The sequence below is a fragment of the Condylostylus longicornis genome, unplaced genomic scaffold (genome assembly GCF_029603195.1).
Source record: "Condylostylus longicornis isolate FDR11 unplaced genomic scaffold, ASM2960319v2 ptg000290l, whole genome shotgun sequence".
NCBI classification, from domain to species: Eukaryota; Metazoa; Arthropoda; class Insecta; order Diptera; family Dolichopodidae; genus Condylostylus; species Condylostylus longicornis.
The window spans coordinates 86,909-105,000 of NW_026578254.1; the positions used below are offsets into that span (position 1 = coordinate 86,909).

At 32.5% G+C, this 18,092-nt stretch overlaps 1 protein-coding gene across 3 annotated transcripts in view; it reads right to left on the reverse strand.

The window, feature by feature from the left end:
• The window catches only part of LOC129616786 (gamma-aminobutyric acid receptor subunit beta-like), a 54,689-nt gene that overhangs the window by 15,995 nt on the left and 20,602 nt on the right, over window positions 1-18,092 (reverse strand). For all 3 annotated transcript variants that reach the window (XM_055532357.1, XM_055532359.1, XM_055532358.1), the window contains 2 exons: window positions 11,344-11,411; window positions 7,991-8,190 (listed from right to left, as the gene is read on the reverse strand). In XM_055532357.1, the coding sequence (XP_055388332.1) occupies window positions 7,991-8,190; window positions 11,344-11,411 (268 nt within the window). The remainder of the gene's footprint in view (window positions 1-7,990; window positions 8,191-11,343; window positions 11,412-18,092) is intronic.

Sequence of the window (18,092 nt, forward strand, 5' to 3'; positions counted from 1 at the left end):
TTCGTAGGGAGGATACTAGAGCTGATGAAATTTATTCGAAATTTTTATTTATGTGAGTAATGTTCTTTGCATATATTTGCACAAAAGATTTTGTGTTATTTTTTCTTTTTCTAATATCTATATTGTAAGATTTTAATATTGATGTGGTACATCATCGTAAAAAATAATATGCACTGTGTAGGGAGATAATGCATATGTATTTGTAATATGTTAACTATAAACTATATTTTACTATATTATAAGCAATAAAGTTTTATGTGTTGTGGGAGCAGATTGTTTTATTTTATTCTCCTCTTACAATAGTATATTTTAGCAAGCTTCATCCTTGTTTTGAAATATTTAAATTCTTAGAAATAATTCAAAAATCGTACTAAATAAGCACTATTAAAAAATTTCTTTATATATAATCAGGATCATGAATACATCGCATATACTGCATTAAATTAAAAGTTATTACGTCCTATCATAATCAAGACTTTTTAATTACACTTTCGATAACAGTATCCCGAGAAATAAGAAACATTTTTATGCAATATCCATCTATCATACAAACATGAATATTGTAGGTTAATATTTTGACTCGAAAGATTATGGAAACAATGTATTTGTGGAAAGACCAGATTTTTGATGTTCAATTACATATACATATGCTATTTTTTTTCCTTTCTCACTCCTAGCATAGGGTAGTGTATGATATCATGCCCTAGTTTCTATAGTCATATAGAGTTAGCTAGGTAGGTGACTAGCCTACCGTAGTTTTTATTTATATTATGAGTAAATATTTCAGTTTATAATATTTACAGTTTAATTTTCTTAATCTTTAGTATCGAATATTATGAATATTTGAAAATTACTTGTATAATATTTATTATTATTAGTATTTCATATTAAGTTATATAATATTGAATATAGTTTTTATAGTTACCTGACCGGGTTTAAAAAAAAACATATGTTATTACCTCACCAAAAATTCTTTTTTTCACAATATCATCAAAAACTCTTGAAACTTATAATTAAATTAAATACCCGAAAAATTAAATATGATCTATCAGAAGATTTTTAAAATGCTTTAATTCGGACTTCGGTTGTACAATTCGAGATTACACGTAATAATGATAAATATGTTTAGTCTAGCAAATTTTTTCACCATTACCATGTTAATATAACTTAACCATCTTAATATAACTTAGACACAAAACGAAAACGAAATACCATTGGATCGAGATATTTAGACAGCATGTTAATTCCTTTTAGAGAATCGGAATTATTTGGTTCAATTGATAAAATCAGTTTAGCAAATATAATTTCATCACAATCAGCTACGAAAACATAGGAACATCATTGGTATTTCGAGGTGCATTTATATGTTCTCTGATCATCATGGGTATTTCGGATAAAAATCAATGATATTTTATATAAATTTACTTATTTCCTCAGATAATCCTTTATCATAAACTTTTCGCAGTTTTTATAACAACGGACATAAGTAGAGACTTCATTTATTGTAGCGACAACGATAATCATATTTTCACGAAAATATTGAGCACTAGCAAGATTCAACATAAGCGCTTCAAGAGACAAATTCATGCTACAAGGTTATAATTCAGCATAAGATGCATCAATTTCAATATTTTCTTATGTTCTATGATAAACTTCTACTGATGTGTTATAGAAATAAAACCCTTTGATAGAAATTTAATCAATTTTAGCTCCCAAAAACATAATAATAACATTAAATTGGAATCAATCAATGAAAACACAATAAAAGAAATAAATACGGAAAAAATTACGACAAACAAATCGGAATACTGCACAGATGAAGAGGATCTGGTTCGGAAAACCGATTGGATTCTCAAGAAAAAAAGCAAAAAACGAAGAGCAGATATGTCCCTGAAATAAGTTCTGAGGACAAGGTGAGCAAAATAGAATAATCTGTGCAGATAAATGGACTATAAGAAAGATCAAAACCCCTCCTATTGTATTTAGCAATGTGGAGAAATATCCAAAAATAAAGAAAATGTTCAAAGACGCCAAAATAGACTTTAGGATCAACATGATGAATAATAATCAACTTAAAATCAATGTTGATCAATAACAAGATTACAGAGAATTAACCAAAAAACTAAATGAATCTAAAGTAGAGTGGCATACTACGAAAATAAAATGACAACATCCATGAAGGTGATGGCTAGAGGCTTGCATCTTTCGTGCCAACCTGAAGGCAAAAAGAGGGGTTTTAAAGTTCTTGAAGTCGTTAGTAAAATTAGAAAACAAAATAAAGAAAACAAGATCATTATGATCCGACTTCCTCTCTTCATGTTACTCTTTGAAAATTCGGAGGACAAATAAAATTTACAAAATAGATGTACTTCAGAACATGAAGATTAAAATTGAGTTACTAAGGAGAAATAATTTAGTTCCTCAGTGCAGAACGTATCAGAGATATGGGCACACACAGAGGTTTTGTCAGCGTCTAGCTCAATGGGTCACGTGTGCTGGTCCTCATTTAACGACAAATTGTAGTAAGCAAACAATCGAAGCTCCAAAGTGTGTAAATTGCTCTGAGGCACATCCTGTGAATTATAGGGGTAGTACAGTTGTAAAGGAATTACAAAAAAGAAAAAAAAAACTTTACAAAACATAAACAAATAAAGACAAAACCAAAAAATACTCCCAAAGCTCCAAAAACACCAATAACAACTACATTGAGTAAAAGAGTGCTGGGAATACAATATGCCCAAGTGGCTAGGAGTGAAACATATAACCACACCAAAGAACAAAGTGATTTACCACTTCAAAAACCTGCTGAAAGCAATATAAATATAATGCAAACGAAGCAAATATGATAAAAACTATGAACGAAATCTCATTGACATTGAACAGATTAGAAGACATGTATGATAATGTTTATGTATGTACGCCAAAAAGGATAAAAAATAATGGATGAAGATAAAATAAGAACTGCGACGTTGCTGTACGAATAGAGTCTTATTAACATAATTTCGATGTTGTTGTGCTTTACTGTCCTTCGGGACGTGTTATAAAAAGTGGTTCAAGGACCTCCTGAATCTCCTTAAAGACAGGTTTATTCCCGGAGGTCACTATAATGCCAAACATATTGACTGGGGTTCTAGATTGACCTCAACAACAGGAAGAGAGCTATGAAAAGTTATCAAAGAGATTGGTTGTCACTACCAATCCACTGGTAGACCAGCATATTGGAAAAGTGATAAAAATAAGATACCAGATCGCTAGAATTCTTCCTTGTCAGGAAAATCTCGCCAAATTTCATTAGTTTAGAAGATAGCTATGATTTGGGTTCGGATCATTCTGCAGTTATATTAAATTTAACTGAGACAGTTACCAACAAACAAAATAAGGCCATGCCGATTAATAAATCCACTAACTGGACTAGTTTTAAAGAAGAGATAGAGAATAAAATAAACTTAAAAATTAAATTACGGATCCGGGATGATTTAGATTCTGAGGTAGAGAATTTTAATAAAATCATTCAAAACGCTGCCTGGAAAACAATATGAGTATAAGTCTGTAGGAATGAGTTACCCAATGGGCAATAGAAAATAATAAATGGGCAATAGAAAATAAAGAGAAGGCTAAAATATTTGTAGATCATCTTGAACAAATTTTTAGGCCAAATGACATACACTTAAACATGAATATTGCAATAGAAAGTGTGAGAGCAAAAAATGTTATCGCTCCATTTGCACAAAGAGAAATAATGGAAGAAATAAAAAGCTCAAAAACAAGAAAAGCACCGGGTTATGATTTAATTACTTCTGAGATACTGAAGCAATTACCAAAAAATGGTATAACAATGGTGTCTTGTTTAATGAATTCCACATTAAGATTAAAATATGTGTCTAAAACTTGGAAGGTGGCAAGAATTATAATGATATCAAAACCTGACAAACCTTTAAATGAGACCAAGTTTTATAGACCAATTTCTCTGCTACCAATTTGGTCGAAACTTTTTGAAAAGTTATTACTAAAACGAATGGGACCTTTATTGAGGAGAGGTCATTAATTCCGAACCACTAATTTGAGTTTAGAGCAGGGCATTCAACTACTGATCAAATTCATAGAATTACAAATTTTATTGAACAAGCCCTAGTGTAAAAGCAAATTTGTGTTTCAATTTTTGTAAACATAGCACCGACTTTTGACAAGGTTCGGTACGAAGGATTAATATACGAGTACGAGTTAGAAAAATATTACCAAAGCAAAATGTGGATATTCGCTCTTCTTATTTAACCGACAGATTACTTAAAGTCAAACAGAAGGGGAACTATTCCACACTTAGATAAATAAGAGCAGGTGTGCTTCAGGGCAGTATTTTGGGTCCAGTACCATATCTAATCTTTACAAGAAATATACCTCAAATAGAAAACACAATTGTGGGCTAGATATGCTGACGATACTGCAATTATAGCAGTAGCATCAAATATTGACGACACGACAAGAAAGTTGCCGCAGGCAAGCAATAGTTTTGATGTTTGGATCAAGAAATGGAAAATAAAAGGAAATAAAACTAAGTGTGCACAAGTAAATTTTAGAAATAAAATTCTTGCAAACCCTCTATATGTTAATTTAAATAGGGTAAATGTTGCGCAGGAAAATGTGGCAAAATATCTAAGAATGACTCTAGACTGAACCTTGACATGGTAAAATGGAAAGAACATGTTAAGAAGAAAAAAACAGAATTAGAATTAAAATACAAAGAGATGTATTGGCTTCTAGGTTGCATGTCAATGTAGAAGCCACTCCGCTTCATGTTATTCAGGATTCTCCCAGAAGGCTAAAGAAGAGTTTACTTCCTGATGCGCAAAATGCGCTTCACCACATCAGAGAGCGTTGAATATAAGGAGGAGGTTTTGGTGGTAAAACACATAACTAACTATGGGTTGCTAGTGAATGGCATGTAAGTAGCATTCATGCATTCCTCCTTCCTTCGATGAAAAAAAAAATTCCTACTTCACTCCTTGGCAGGAGCATAGGCCTGATGCACGATATTGTAGATAACCATAAGTACCAGCTTCTTTCGTCATTGAGTTTACTAATATGCACATTGAATTTTCTCGTCATTGAATTTTCATAATATGTACCATTAATATTTATTTTATAAGCCCCCTTAAACTATACAACCTTTGGTATATTTTTTTTTTTTTTTTTTTGCTTCCTTGTTATTCCCCTTGGGAACATAGGGCTTCAACATAGCCTCTCCAACTTTCTCGGTTTTGTGCCAATCTTTTTATTTCGGCCCACGTTTTGCCTGATTGTTCTAGCTCCTTATTTACACTTCTTCTCCAGGTCTCCTTTGGCCTCCCCACATTTCTTTTTTCTTGGGGACTCCACTCAAGAGCCTGACGCGCAACCGATGTTGTTGGGCGCCTTAGAATGTGGCCAATCCACTTCCATTTTCTTCTTCTTATTTGTATATTTATTGGATCTTGTTTCGTCATCAGCCACAGCTCTTGGTTCATAATTCTTCTTGGCCAGAATATTTTACATATAATTTTGAGGCATTTGTTTACAAAGACCTGGATCTTCTGTACATTAGCTTTGGACACCAACCATGTCTCATTTCCGTAAAGCAGCACCGATTTAACACACGCGTTGAATATTCTTATCTTGGTTCCGCGTGCTATGTGGGTTGACTTCCAGGTTGCCCACAACCTGCCGAATGCGCATCTTGCCTTAGTGATTCTGTGCTCTATGTCCTTATTAGTTCCCCCATCCGTTGTTATTATGCTGCCCAGGTATTCAAACTCGGATACTTCTTCAATGGGGCTACCCTGTATGCAGATGGGGGCTCGACTCGTGCCATTAATTCTCATGAGCTTGGTTTTTGTTGTGTTTATTTTGAGACCGATTTTTTCTGCTTTTTCAGCCAACTTATTTATGATCATCTGCATGTCTTCGGCCGAGTGAGCCAGTAGCACGACGTCACTTTGATTATTACTCCCATCTTCCACTCCTTGGAGATTTCTTCGTCTTGCCATATTTTTTCTATTATTGGCTTTATTGCATTAGCCGCCGTGATCTCTCCTGCTTTAAACAGCTCAGCTGGAATACCATCGAACCCTTCTGCTTTGTTGGTCTTTAGCTTTCTAATTGCCTCTACTATTTCTCTGATGGTTGGTGCCCCTCTGTTGATAGTAGTATCTTCTCTAATGTTTGGCTCCATATTCTCGAGTTCTATATCTTGGGTTTGTATGTTGGTTTCTGCGAAGTGTTCTTTCCATCTGTTCAACTGGTCTTGGGTTGATGTGAGCAGACTACCATTCTTGTTCTTTATCGGTCTTTGCTTTCGATAGCTCTTGTTTGACAGAATATCTATTTTTCTGTGGAGTGCTCGGGCGTTATTTTGTTCTGCAGCTGTTTGGGCTTCTCTTGCTATGTTATTGTGGAATTTTCTCTTATCACTTCTTATCATTTTCTTTATTTTTCTGCATATTAGGGAATGTGATTCCCTTAAATTCGGGTCATTGCTTGTTAGAAGTTGGTGTCTTATGTATCTTCTTTGTTCAATAGCAGCCCATGATTCTTCAGAGATCCACTCTTTTCTTTCACGTCTAATGGTTCCTAAGACTTCTTCTCCATTTTGACGGTATATGTCTTGAATCTGTTTTTGGTTTCTATTCTGACCTCTGTTAAGTACTTGTTGCACATTAGATACAAATTCTTGCTTTGTAACCTATGATTTTAGTTTGCGAATATCAAGCCGCTTTAATCTATTACTTTCTGTGGTTCTCTTAGCTGCCGTCTTGATTTTTATGTCTGCAGTTAGGAGAATATGATCACTCTGCACATCCGCCCCCCTGCATGTTCTCACGTTCGTCATTGATTTAACCCATCTCTGCGCAATACATATATGGTCTCTTTGATTTTTTTTTCTGCCATCAGGGGATACCCAGGTATACTTATGTATTTCTTTGTGTGGAAATATTGTACCACCTATTACCAAGCCGTGTTGTTCTGCTATGTCTTTTAACCTCTCTCCATTATTGTTTCGCATGCCAGTGCCATGTCGCCCCACCGTTGGCCAAGCTTTTACGTTACCAACTTTCGCATTGAAATCTCCCATTAATATTAGTATATCGGATTTGGGGATGGAGCTCAATACTGATGTTAATTGTTCGTAGAACTCGTCTTTAACTTCAGTTGTTGCGGTTTCCGTAGGAGCGTAACACTGCACAATAGTAATTTTCTTTATTTTTGAATTAAATCTTGCCGATATTATTCTGTTTGAGATGGGTTTCCATGTTAGTAAACTCTTTCTCAGTTCTTTTTCTATAATTATGCCCACTCCATGTTCACCATTGGGGTTTCCTGAGTACAGCAGTATGTTACTGTTAGAGGTAGACATTTCTCCCTGATCTGGCCACCTTATTTCGCTTAACCCAAGTATTTTTATTTTATATCTTTTCATTTCTTTCTCGACCTGAGCCAGTTTTGCTTGTTCCTTCATTGTTCTTACGTTCCATTGTATTATTAGTATATTGGTATATTTAAGTACGTATTATATTTACATATTTAAATTTAATACATAAATTTAATACGTATTTAAATATACCAAAGACAATTTTTAGTAAACATCTAATTACCTAAACTGATTTTAAAAAAATTGGAAACGATTCAAGTAAGCTAAAAGGCCTACTTTGGTAATTTGAGTGTTAAAAAATTATTTTTTAGGATATTTTCAAAAATCCTCTTTTTCACATTGAAACTTCCGAAGAAGCCTATTACAAATTACAATATTAGATGATAAAACTTACTATAATATAATATACATACATGTAGATATAGCAGAAAATGGCAACATAATATTACGACTTTTTTAAGTCTTTTTTTATTCTAGATATAATTCCTCTCTTTCATAATGCTTCTGCTTGAACGCAACCAACAACATTTAAAATTGAAATGCTTCACTAAATAATACATATGCATAAGATTTGAAAAATAAAAGTACCTGTGTTTATCATTTGCGAAAAAGGTATCAGGAACCCATATTCTTTCTGCAAAATCTCCAGATAAAGTTAATGCATTTCCATCTACTTCATAATTTTCATCGCTTTCGTCATCGTTGCCATTTGTTAATATATCATATTCATTAAAAGCTAATCGCTCATCTTTCCAGTATTGATTCAAATAAAGAGTAATAGTATAATCCTAGTGAAAATTAATAATTATTTAAAAAATTCCCATTGCAACTGAAGAGAAGTAAATTTTATACTTTCGTATTTTAATCTATTATTATCTTAAGAAAACTGTGATTTTAATAGAATATCATGAGTGATTTTCTATTTCCCTTCAAAATTTTTTGGACTAACAATATATACATACGTACTTTCTTACTATGGCCACAAACAAAGGTAGAGTTTGGATATCATTCATCCTATCAAGCATATACATATATAATCTTACTCACAATCGAATTCTCAGTATGTTTAGACACCGTCTGTTCGTTCTTCTGTTAGTCTCTTGGTGAAACGCATATTTAAAATTGCAGGTCAAGAAACATTCAACTGAAAATGTCTCACAAATTTGCGCAACTTCTGTTCAACAAATTTTTTGAAAGTCATTGAAAAGTCTTCTTCGATTGTCTTCTTTGATTGTTTATCTTCTATGATAAATATAGGTATTTTTATTTTTGGCCTTTTGGAAAAGGACTTAATGGGGCCTCCAAGAAGACTCTGGATAGAAATTTAAAAAACTGATATGGTTAGCAAATGATTGACCACATTGTTTATTGTCTACTTGAACACTTTTTTACAATTTTAAGGACACTAGAAAGCTCTTAGTTAACATTTCTCGAAAAATGTAAATTTGGCTCTTAGTAGAGTTTCGCCCTAAAAATTTCATCAGTAAGTTTCAGTAACAACCAAAACTTAGATATTAAATTTCAGGAAATCTTACATGTTAACATAGTTTCGTAGATATGGTAAACAATTACTGCTGGCGTGGTCATTCAGGCAAAAGGTAAAAAGGTCCTGCAAATTTTTCCAACTTTTACTGGGGGACTTCTCAAAATTTAGTTTAATATGATTTTGGGACAAATTATTGTATATACATTATTGTATGTATTGATTACTTATTGCTGGATACTTAATAAATTGCAAACCATGGAAACTTGAAACAATCCACTTGTAGAATTTTATTCTTAAGCTTTTCAATAGTTTTTGTTATTGAAAAATGTTTTACGTGACATCTCAGATTAGTCTCAAATTTTAAAAATTTTTAAAATAATGTTTTTTAAAATTTTAAAATTTTAAAAAAAATTTAGGAAATGTTTTTTCTACTATAAATATTTATAAACAAAATGTTCTATTAGCGGTTAGGTCTTTCAAATTTACTGGTACCTTTTAGACAACAGCTCGGATGAGTCCCAGCTTTTGAACTTTCGTGGAATATATGAATAGATATTTAATTTTACCAGAACACAATTTTTTTGTAACTTTTTTTCCTTTTTCCTTATTATTCTCAAAGTTATAAAAAGTCAATTTTCAGAAGACTGTTTCATTGATCCTATAAACCAGGCATTTCAAACACGTGGTTCGCAGCTCTTAAACATAGGGCGCGTTACGATTTTTGAAAATTGTGAAATTTAATTCTTGTAATTTTGTTACAAATATTGATTTAAATCAGTAAGAAGATGTGTAAACCAGAGTGTAGGTTATGCGAGTGTTTGTCACATGTCTTAAAACCAAACATATGCATATGCGAAAAATACACAACTGTGAGAAGTGGAAAGCTTAAGAATCAAATACTTATATATTTAAAAAAAGAATCAAATACTTTTATATTTGAACAAGTCTATTGTGTATTTTATTGCTATATTTGTAAACAGTAGACCAGTTAAGGAAATTTGAAATTTTCTGAATATTCTAATATTCAGAAAGAATAAATTATTAAAAACCGAATTTGAAAAAAGATTTTTAAATTTCAATAATAATGTCAAATTGAATTTAACCTACATATTTACTTTTCTATTTTCTATAGATATTGAAACACTTGACGTAAATTTACAATTGAAATCAAAATGCTGTGCGATATTAAATGTTGTCCGAATTAATATCGCTCAAATATGGCCAGAGCTCAAATATTAAATTTCATGAAATTCCATCAATTTATTCCGTAGATGTGGTAAAAAATGTAAAATCGGCCCTCAGCTTAGTTTCAGAGCCCGTAAAGATGTATATTTGGCTCGTATTAAACCTCCAGTTGCTGACGCCTGATTTCTTCCAAAAGTTATGAGCTTCTATATGAAATTTCAAGTAAATCTGTTGAATATTTTCTTTAAAATGATCAAAAATATAAAACAGGCCCGCTAAAAAGTGCAGTTTCTGAGGCCTGATATATTCCAAAAGTTGATCAATCCGTGCCATGATCGATATACACTTACATATAAAACTTCAAAATCGGTTCAGCCGATACACGCGTGATAACTTGAGATACACGAGTGCAGACACAAACAGACATTCCGACAAACCGACACCTCTCTAAAAATAGTTTGTTTACGCTTCCCTACCATGACGAAGTGCGTTCCCAACGAAAACTCAGATATGCAAAATTTGTTGCCATCACATAACCTTCCTTATTGTATGCAATGCGGTCGGCAATAAATTCAAAGAAGTGTGAACATAGTGTTCGATTTTAAGGCTTAAATGGGTAAGTTAACAACAACAATTATATTTTTAATGTCATGGAGCTTACCCTTAGCTTTCTGCGTTTATGAAAATTTCAAAAAGTTTGCGGTTTCTGAAATACACGGTGTCAAAAATTTAAATTTTACAAATTTCAAGAGGCGATAACTTAAACGGGGGTTGAGTGAAAAAAAAATTTCTTCTAACGAGTGCTTATGGTTCCACTGTAATAAATAGTTAAAAAATGCCATTTTTAGGGTTTTGGGGGAATATAACATTTAGAGGGAGATGGGTAAAAAATTTTTTGTATGGAAATAAGTCTCAAGGAAAGATATATTTACACATAAAATTTCACATTTCTATATTCAAGGGTGTAGAAGTTTTGTAAACAGACACACGGGCAAACGGACGGGCGGACTGAAAGAAACTAATAAGCACTTTTTCCAAAAGTTCATAAAAAGCTAAAAATTTTTTTCTCACTTATTCTTATAAAATTAAATTAAAATAAATATACAAATAAGTTCATTTTTGGTTGAAAACAAGAATGTTATGGTAAATCGAATCATATTTTATTTTATTGAATGCATTTTTTAGATATGTAGATGAATAGTAAGGGCTTTATTATATGACAGATTAATTATTATATAAATTTTTTTAATATATGTAATATTTTACAAACCATATTAACTTCGGAAATCGCATCAAAACTTGCTATCGTCAAGTCCATCCCAACGTACAGAGGAGAACCTGCAAAATTATAAATAAACGTACATATATAAATAATTTTAGTTGAAAAATAAGTTTTTTATAATGTAATTCTTCTTTACTAGGCACGTCATCTGATATTAAATTTATTTATTAGGCAAAACAAATTCTATCTCTTATCAACAATACGAATTGCGTTACAAATTGTTTTCATGAATTATTCAAACTAATGTGATAAGAGTTACGATGAAAAATCTCGTTGCATACGAGTACATATACGAAAAATTATACATTTAGTTAATGTAACCAGTATTAGAAGAGTTTGCTCCTCATAAATTAAAATAACATAATTGTAAAATTTTTATTCATAACCGACCGCATTGTATATACAACAGACAGGTTACGTGATGGTAGCAAATTTAGCATATCGAGTTTTCGGTGGGAACGCACTTCTCCATGGTAGGGAAGTATAAGTAAATTGTCTTTAGCAACCTGTCGGTCTGTGTGTGCACGCGTGTATCTCAAGATCGGCTGAACCGATTTTGATGAAATTTTCTATGTAAGTTTATTTCGACTATGGCGCGGATTGATCAACTTTTGGAATATATCAGGTCTCGGAAGCTGTATATTTTAGTGGATCTGTTTTACATTTTTGATCATTATGAAGAAAATACTCCACCGATTTACATCAAAAATTTCATATGCAGGGTGATTCAGTAATCAGTGACATAAAGTATACCATCATTTAGGGCATCAAAAATTAATGAAATTGTTGTTCAGAACGACTTCGATGCAAAGGTTGGAATTGAAGAAACGAGAAACGTAACCGGATCATTTGGATTAGGAAACAGAAATGAGAGTGGGGAACGGCTCGTAGAATTTTGCCAAGAAAAGCGTCTTCAAATAATGAATACTTGGTTTTCAATACCGCCACGAAGATTGTACACATGGAAATCTCCACAAGACTATGATGAAAATATTGACGCAATCAAATTGACTTTATTATAATTAACAGACGTTTCAGTTCATCTGTGAAAAATGTGAAAACGTATCCTGGTGCAGGACGTACCATCGGATCACAACCTTCTCATGGCTAAAATTAACATCAGGCTAGCCAGACCAAGAGTTGTGACCCATCAATTTAAACTTGATTTGGAAAAATTGGAAAATGATGAGATCAAAACCGAATTATCTACAAGGATTAATAGACAATTGAGGCGTGTTCGAGGCGAAGAAAATATATGCATATGGCAAAATAAAAAACGATACTTTATGATTCAGCCAAAAACATTTTAGGGGCTAAAAAATATGTTGCAAAGCAGAGCTGGATGACACCAGAAATGTTACAATTAATGAACCAGAGACGTCTTTGCAAAAGCAAGGATCCTGTAGAATAAAAACATATACAGCAAAAAATTCGTTCTAAAATAAGAAGAGCTAAACAAAATTGGCTACAGCGCGAATGTAATGAAATAGAGAGGCTTCAGAATCTTCATGACGATTTTAATCTTCATAAGAAAATTAAAGAAGTGTCTGGAGTTTATAGAAAAACAAATGTCGCTACTCTAAAAGATCATCGCGGACAAATAATTATTGATAGTAACGAAAGAACAAAGCTCTGGGAAGAATATGTGAAAAAACTCTTTGAAGACTGTAAACGATCGACTCATCTTGAAATATCCACAGAGCTGTCGGGGCCTCCAATTACTATGGATGAAATCAAAAGTGCTATACGTTCGTCTAAAAACAAAAAAGCTGTTGGACCAGACGATATACCTGCCGCAATAATCAAACTGATTGATGAAGATAACCTGGTCTTAATTGAGCGACTATTTAAGCACATTTACAACACTGGTATTTTTCCAAATGATTGGCTAAAATCAACATTTATCACGCTTCCAAAAAAGGCCAATGCCAAAAGTTGTAAGGAAGATCAGTTGATAAGTTTAATGAGTCATGCTCTTAAAATCTTTCTTAAAATAATACACACACGTCTATATCCAAAATGTGAGGCGTATATGGGAAGAACACAATTCGGCTTCAAACAAGAAACTGGTACACGAAAAGCTCTTTTCGCTTTAAAAGTTCTAATTCAAAATTGTCGAGATGTGCAGAAAGATGCGTTTCTTTGTTTTCTAGACTATGAAAAAGCCTTTGATAAGGTCCAGCATGATAAACTTATTGAAATATTGAAAAAAATGGATATCGATGAAAAAACAGTACAATGTATTAGAAATATATACTGGAACCAAATCGCCAATGTGAAAACAAGAGATGGTTTTATTATGAATTTTACTAATACAACATCATAGTTGCGGAATCAATAAGAATGTGCTTATTACACTACTAATTTATCTTAATGGAAATTTCTTCATGCAACTGCAGAACAGATGGATGACGTAATCAAAGGAACGAGTTAAAGGCAGAAAAATTATTCATTAAAAAAATTTTTCTCCTCGAACTGGACTCGAACCAGTGACCTACCGCTTTCTAGGCGGACGCTCTACCAACTGAGCTACAGAAGCATGAAGAAATTGCCGACGAAATGTTCTCTACATTGCTTTATACTGTAATTCACATGATTACTAAGTATTTGTTTTTTGTTTACATTGATTGCTACATACAATCCATTGAAACACACAACAACAAGAACATATATATTTATAGGATAGTGCCTATTCCACTAATTATATTATGAATTTTACTAATACAACATCATAGTTGCGGAATCAATAAGAATGTGCCTATTACACTACTAATTTATCTTAATGGAAATTTCTTCATGCAACTGCAGAACAGATGGATGACGTAATCAAAGGAACGAGTTAAAGGCAGAAAAATTATTCATTAAAAAAATTTTTCTCCTCGAACTGGACTCGAACCAGTGACCTACCGCTTTCTAGGCGGACGCTCTACCAACTGAGCTACAGAAGCATGAAGAAATTGCCGACGAAATGTTCTCTACATTGCTTTATACTGTAATTCACATGATTACTAAGTATTTGTTTTTTGTTTACATTGATTGCTACATACAATCCATTGAAACACACAACAACAAGAACATATATATTTATAGGATAGTGCCTATTCCACTAATTATATTATGAATTTTACTAATACAACATCATAGTTGCGGAATCAATAAGAATGTGCCTATTACACTACTAATTTATCTTAATGGAAATTTCTTCATGCAACTGCAGAACAGATGGATGACGTAATCAAAGGAACGAGTTAAAGGCAGAAAAATTATTCATTAAAAAAATTTTTCTCCTCGAACTGGACTCGAACCAGTGACCTACCGCTTTCTAGGCGGACGCTCTACCAACTGAACTAAATGTAAACAAAAAACAAATACTTAGTAATCATGTGAATTACAGTATAAAGCAATGTAGAGAACATTTCGTCGGCAATTTCTTCATGCCTCCGTAGCTCAGTTGGTAGAGCGTCCGCCTAGAAAGCGGTAGGTCACTGGTTCGAGTCCAGTTCGAGGAGAAAAATTTTTTTAATGAATAATTTTTCTGCCTTTAACTCGTTCCTTTGATTACGTCATCCATCTGTTCTGCAGTTGCATGAAGAAATTTCCATTAAGATAAAAAAGAGATGGTTTGTCAAATAATATCGCAATTCAAAGAGGAGTTAGGCAAGGATGAATTTTATCACCACTGCTCTTTAACTTATATGTAGAAACGATATTTGATGACGCATTACATGATGTAGAAGTAGGTATCAAAGTTAACGGCTCACCCATCAACAACATAAGGACTTGCAGTTTATTGTAAATAAAGTGAACCAACATAGCAAAGAATATGGTCTAAAACTTAATGTTCAAAAGACCAAGTTCATGATTATAAGCAGGAGTAGAACACTATATCCAACAGCAAGAATAACAATAGATAATCTTCAAATTGAGAGAGTATCTAGTTTCAAGTACCTCGGTAGTTGGCTATATGAAGATTGGCATTGCAAAAAAGAAATCAGATGTCGAATTGAGATTGCTAGAGACGCTTTCTTTAAGTATCAAAGAATTCTTTGCAATCAGATATAAATTTAAACCGCCGCCTACGATTTATGAAATGCTATGTTTGGTCTGTCCTTTTATATGGATCGGAATCATGGACTTTAAAAGTTAGTCATATGAACAAACTCGAGGAGTTTGAAATGTGAATTTTTCGGAAAATGCTGAAGATATCTTGGGTAGATCTCTCACTTCGGGCATGTGATGAGAAACGGCAAATATGAAATTCTTCAACTCATTGTTCAAGGCAAAATCGAAGGTAGAAGAAGAGTTAGCAGAAAACAATTATCATGGCTCCGTAATATAAGAAATTGGACTGGTATAACAAATGCGGGCGAATTGATACATCAGGCAACTGAAAGGGACAGATTCAAAAATTTAATACTCAGCATCATATGATCGCTAACATCCAGTAGTAGATATGCAATGCAAGAAGAAGAAGTTATTCAGAACTAGGTGTCAAATCTCAACGGTTTCCGAGGTACTCGTATGTCCAAAAGGCAATAAAAAATTACTCGAAGATAAAGAATTTAAATATAAAAGCACAAGCAAGTATTATATAATTACAAAAAATTTAAATGATTATGAAACTAGAAAAAAATTTTTAAGAAAACTGATTGTTTCCTTTTTGTATGTATACCCTAACACAAGAAAAAAGGAAATAAATTTTATTAAAAGGTCTAAATAATTTTAGTAATAATTTAGTGATATAACTGAAGCAATTTTAGAGAAATAACGAGAAAAAAAATAGAGTTGACCTTGTCAACTCTGTGATACCCGTACGAATTTGTTATCCTACGTGAGAATAACTAATGTACCATAACTAACTATGGGGCAGACTATGGCTTTAAGTTGCCGTATTACCATATTAATTTATGCAAAATTTCAGTACTTTGTGTTATTCAAAATACTGGTTGTGCCAAACTACTATTGATGTGGTATGGCACCCACCAGAAAGAGCCAAGAAATTTTAGCGAATTTTATCAAGCACATCGGCCCTACTAATATATTCACTTGTGTGAAATCTCAATATCACAGCTTTTATAGTTTCTGAGATATAGTCAAATAACTTTTGAAGTTGTATGGCAGGTACAAGAAGGAGCTAAGTAATTTCAACGACTTTTATGAGACACATTGGCCCTACCAATATATTCGTTTGTGTGAAATTTCAATACCATAGCTTTAATAGTTTCTGAGATATAGCCAAATAACTTTTGAAGTTGTATGGCAGGTACCAGAAGGAGCCAAGTAATTTCAACAACTTTTATGTGGCATATTGGTCCTACTAATATATTCGTTTGTGTGAAATTTTAATACCATAAGTTTTATAGTTTCTGAGATATAGCCAAATAACTTTTGAAGTTGTATGGCAGGTACCAGAAAGAGCCAAGTAATTTCAACGACTTTTACGAGACACATCGGCCCTACTAATATATTCGTTTGTGTGAAATTTCAATACCATAGCTTTAATAGTTTCTGAAATATAGCCAAATAATTTTTGAAGTTGTATGGCAGGTACCAGAAGGAGCCAAGTAATTTCAACAACTTTTATGTGGCATATTGGCCCTACTAATATATTCGTTTGTGTGAAATTTTAATACCATAACTTTTATAGTTTCTGAGATATAGCCAAATAAATTTTGAAGTTGTATGGCAGCTACCCGAACCGGTAACCCGATCATGTCCAATTTAAATAGGGTTCTGGCACTTACTACAATAAATCATTTGTGAAAATTTGGTGAACTTAGCTCAATTAGTTTTTGAGTTATCGTTCGGACGGACGGACGGACGGACGGACAGACAAAGCTAAATCAACTCAGAATTTGACGCTGATCAAAAACATACACTTGAGTCTATATCTAACACCGTTATTTCTTAGCGTTACAAACGGTAAGGCAAATTTAGTATACCCTTCGAACATACGTTCGTACGGGTATAAAAAGAAAGAGAAAATGTAAAAATCAAATTTTTAAATGTATAAAAATTTAAAACAAAAAATTCAATTAATAGTATTAGCGAAATTTCAATATTTATAACTCAGGTATGTAAATGAAGTATACAAAATAAAAAGTTTGGAAATCAAACGGCAGAAAATAATACAAAAGGAAGAAGTACGAGTATATAAATTTTTCAATTGCCAAAGGTTTGGCCACTCATCAAACAATTGTAGGCTACAATATTTTTGTACAAAACTTCATTACGTGATGTGTGGTGAAAATGGTTATCCTGCTTCTTTTAAAGGATATCAAAATATGTTTTTTAAAAATTAAAAGCAAGAATTTTGAAAAATAAGCAATGTGTTAGAGTAAGTAGAAGTAAATCTTAATATCTGTGTGAATCCTGATATAACTTCCTCTTGAATACTGATACAGCTATCTTTTGAAGAATTTAGGTAAGTCTTTAAAAATACAGCAGAATAAAAATAAAAAGAACTTCATCAATACCTCGCTCTGCGACAATAATTGATTCTCAAGAAAATTCGTCTCAATTCGAGAAAACTTTTTGTATGGAATTGTAAAAGATGAGTGAAATTGTAAAAGATTGCAGTGAATTATAAAAGATACGTTCCAGTTCTAAATCAAAGAATTTTTAAGTTTTTAAAAATTTATTTATTAATACAAAAAATTGAAACATAAAAAATTAAAGGAATCTGTAAAAAATAATTTATATGGGATTTTCTTTTTTATAATTGCCGTTAACGCGTT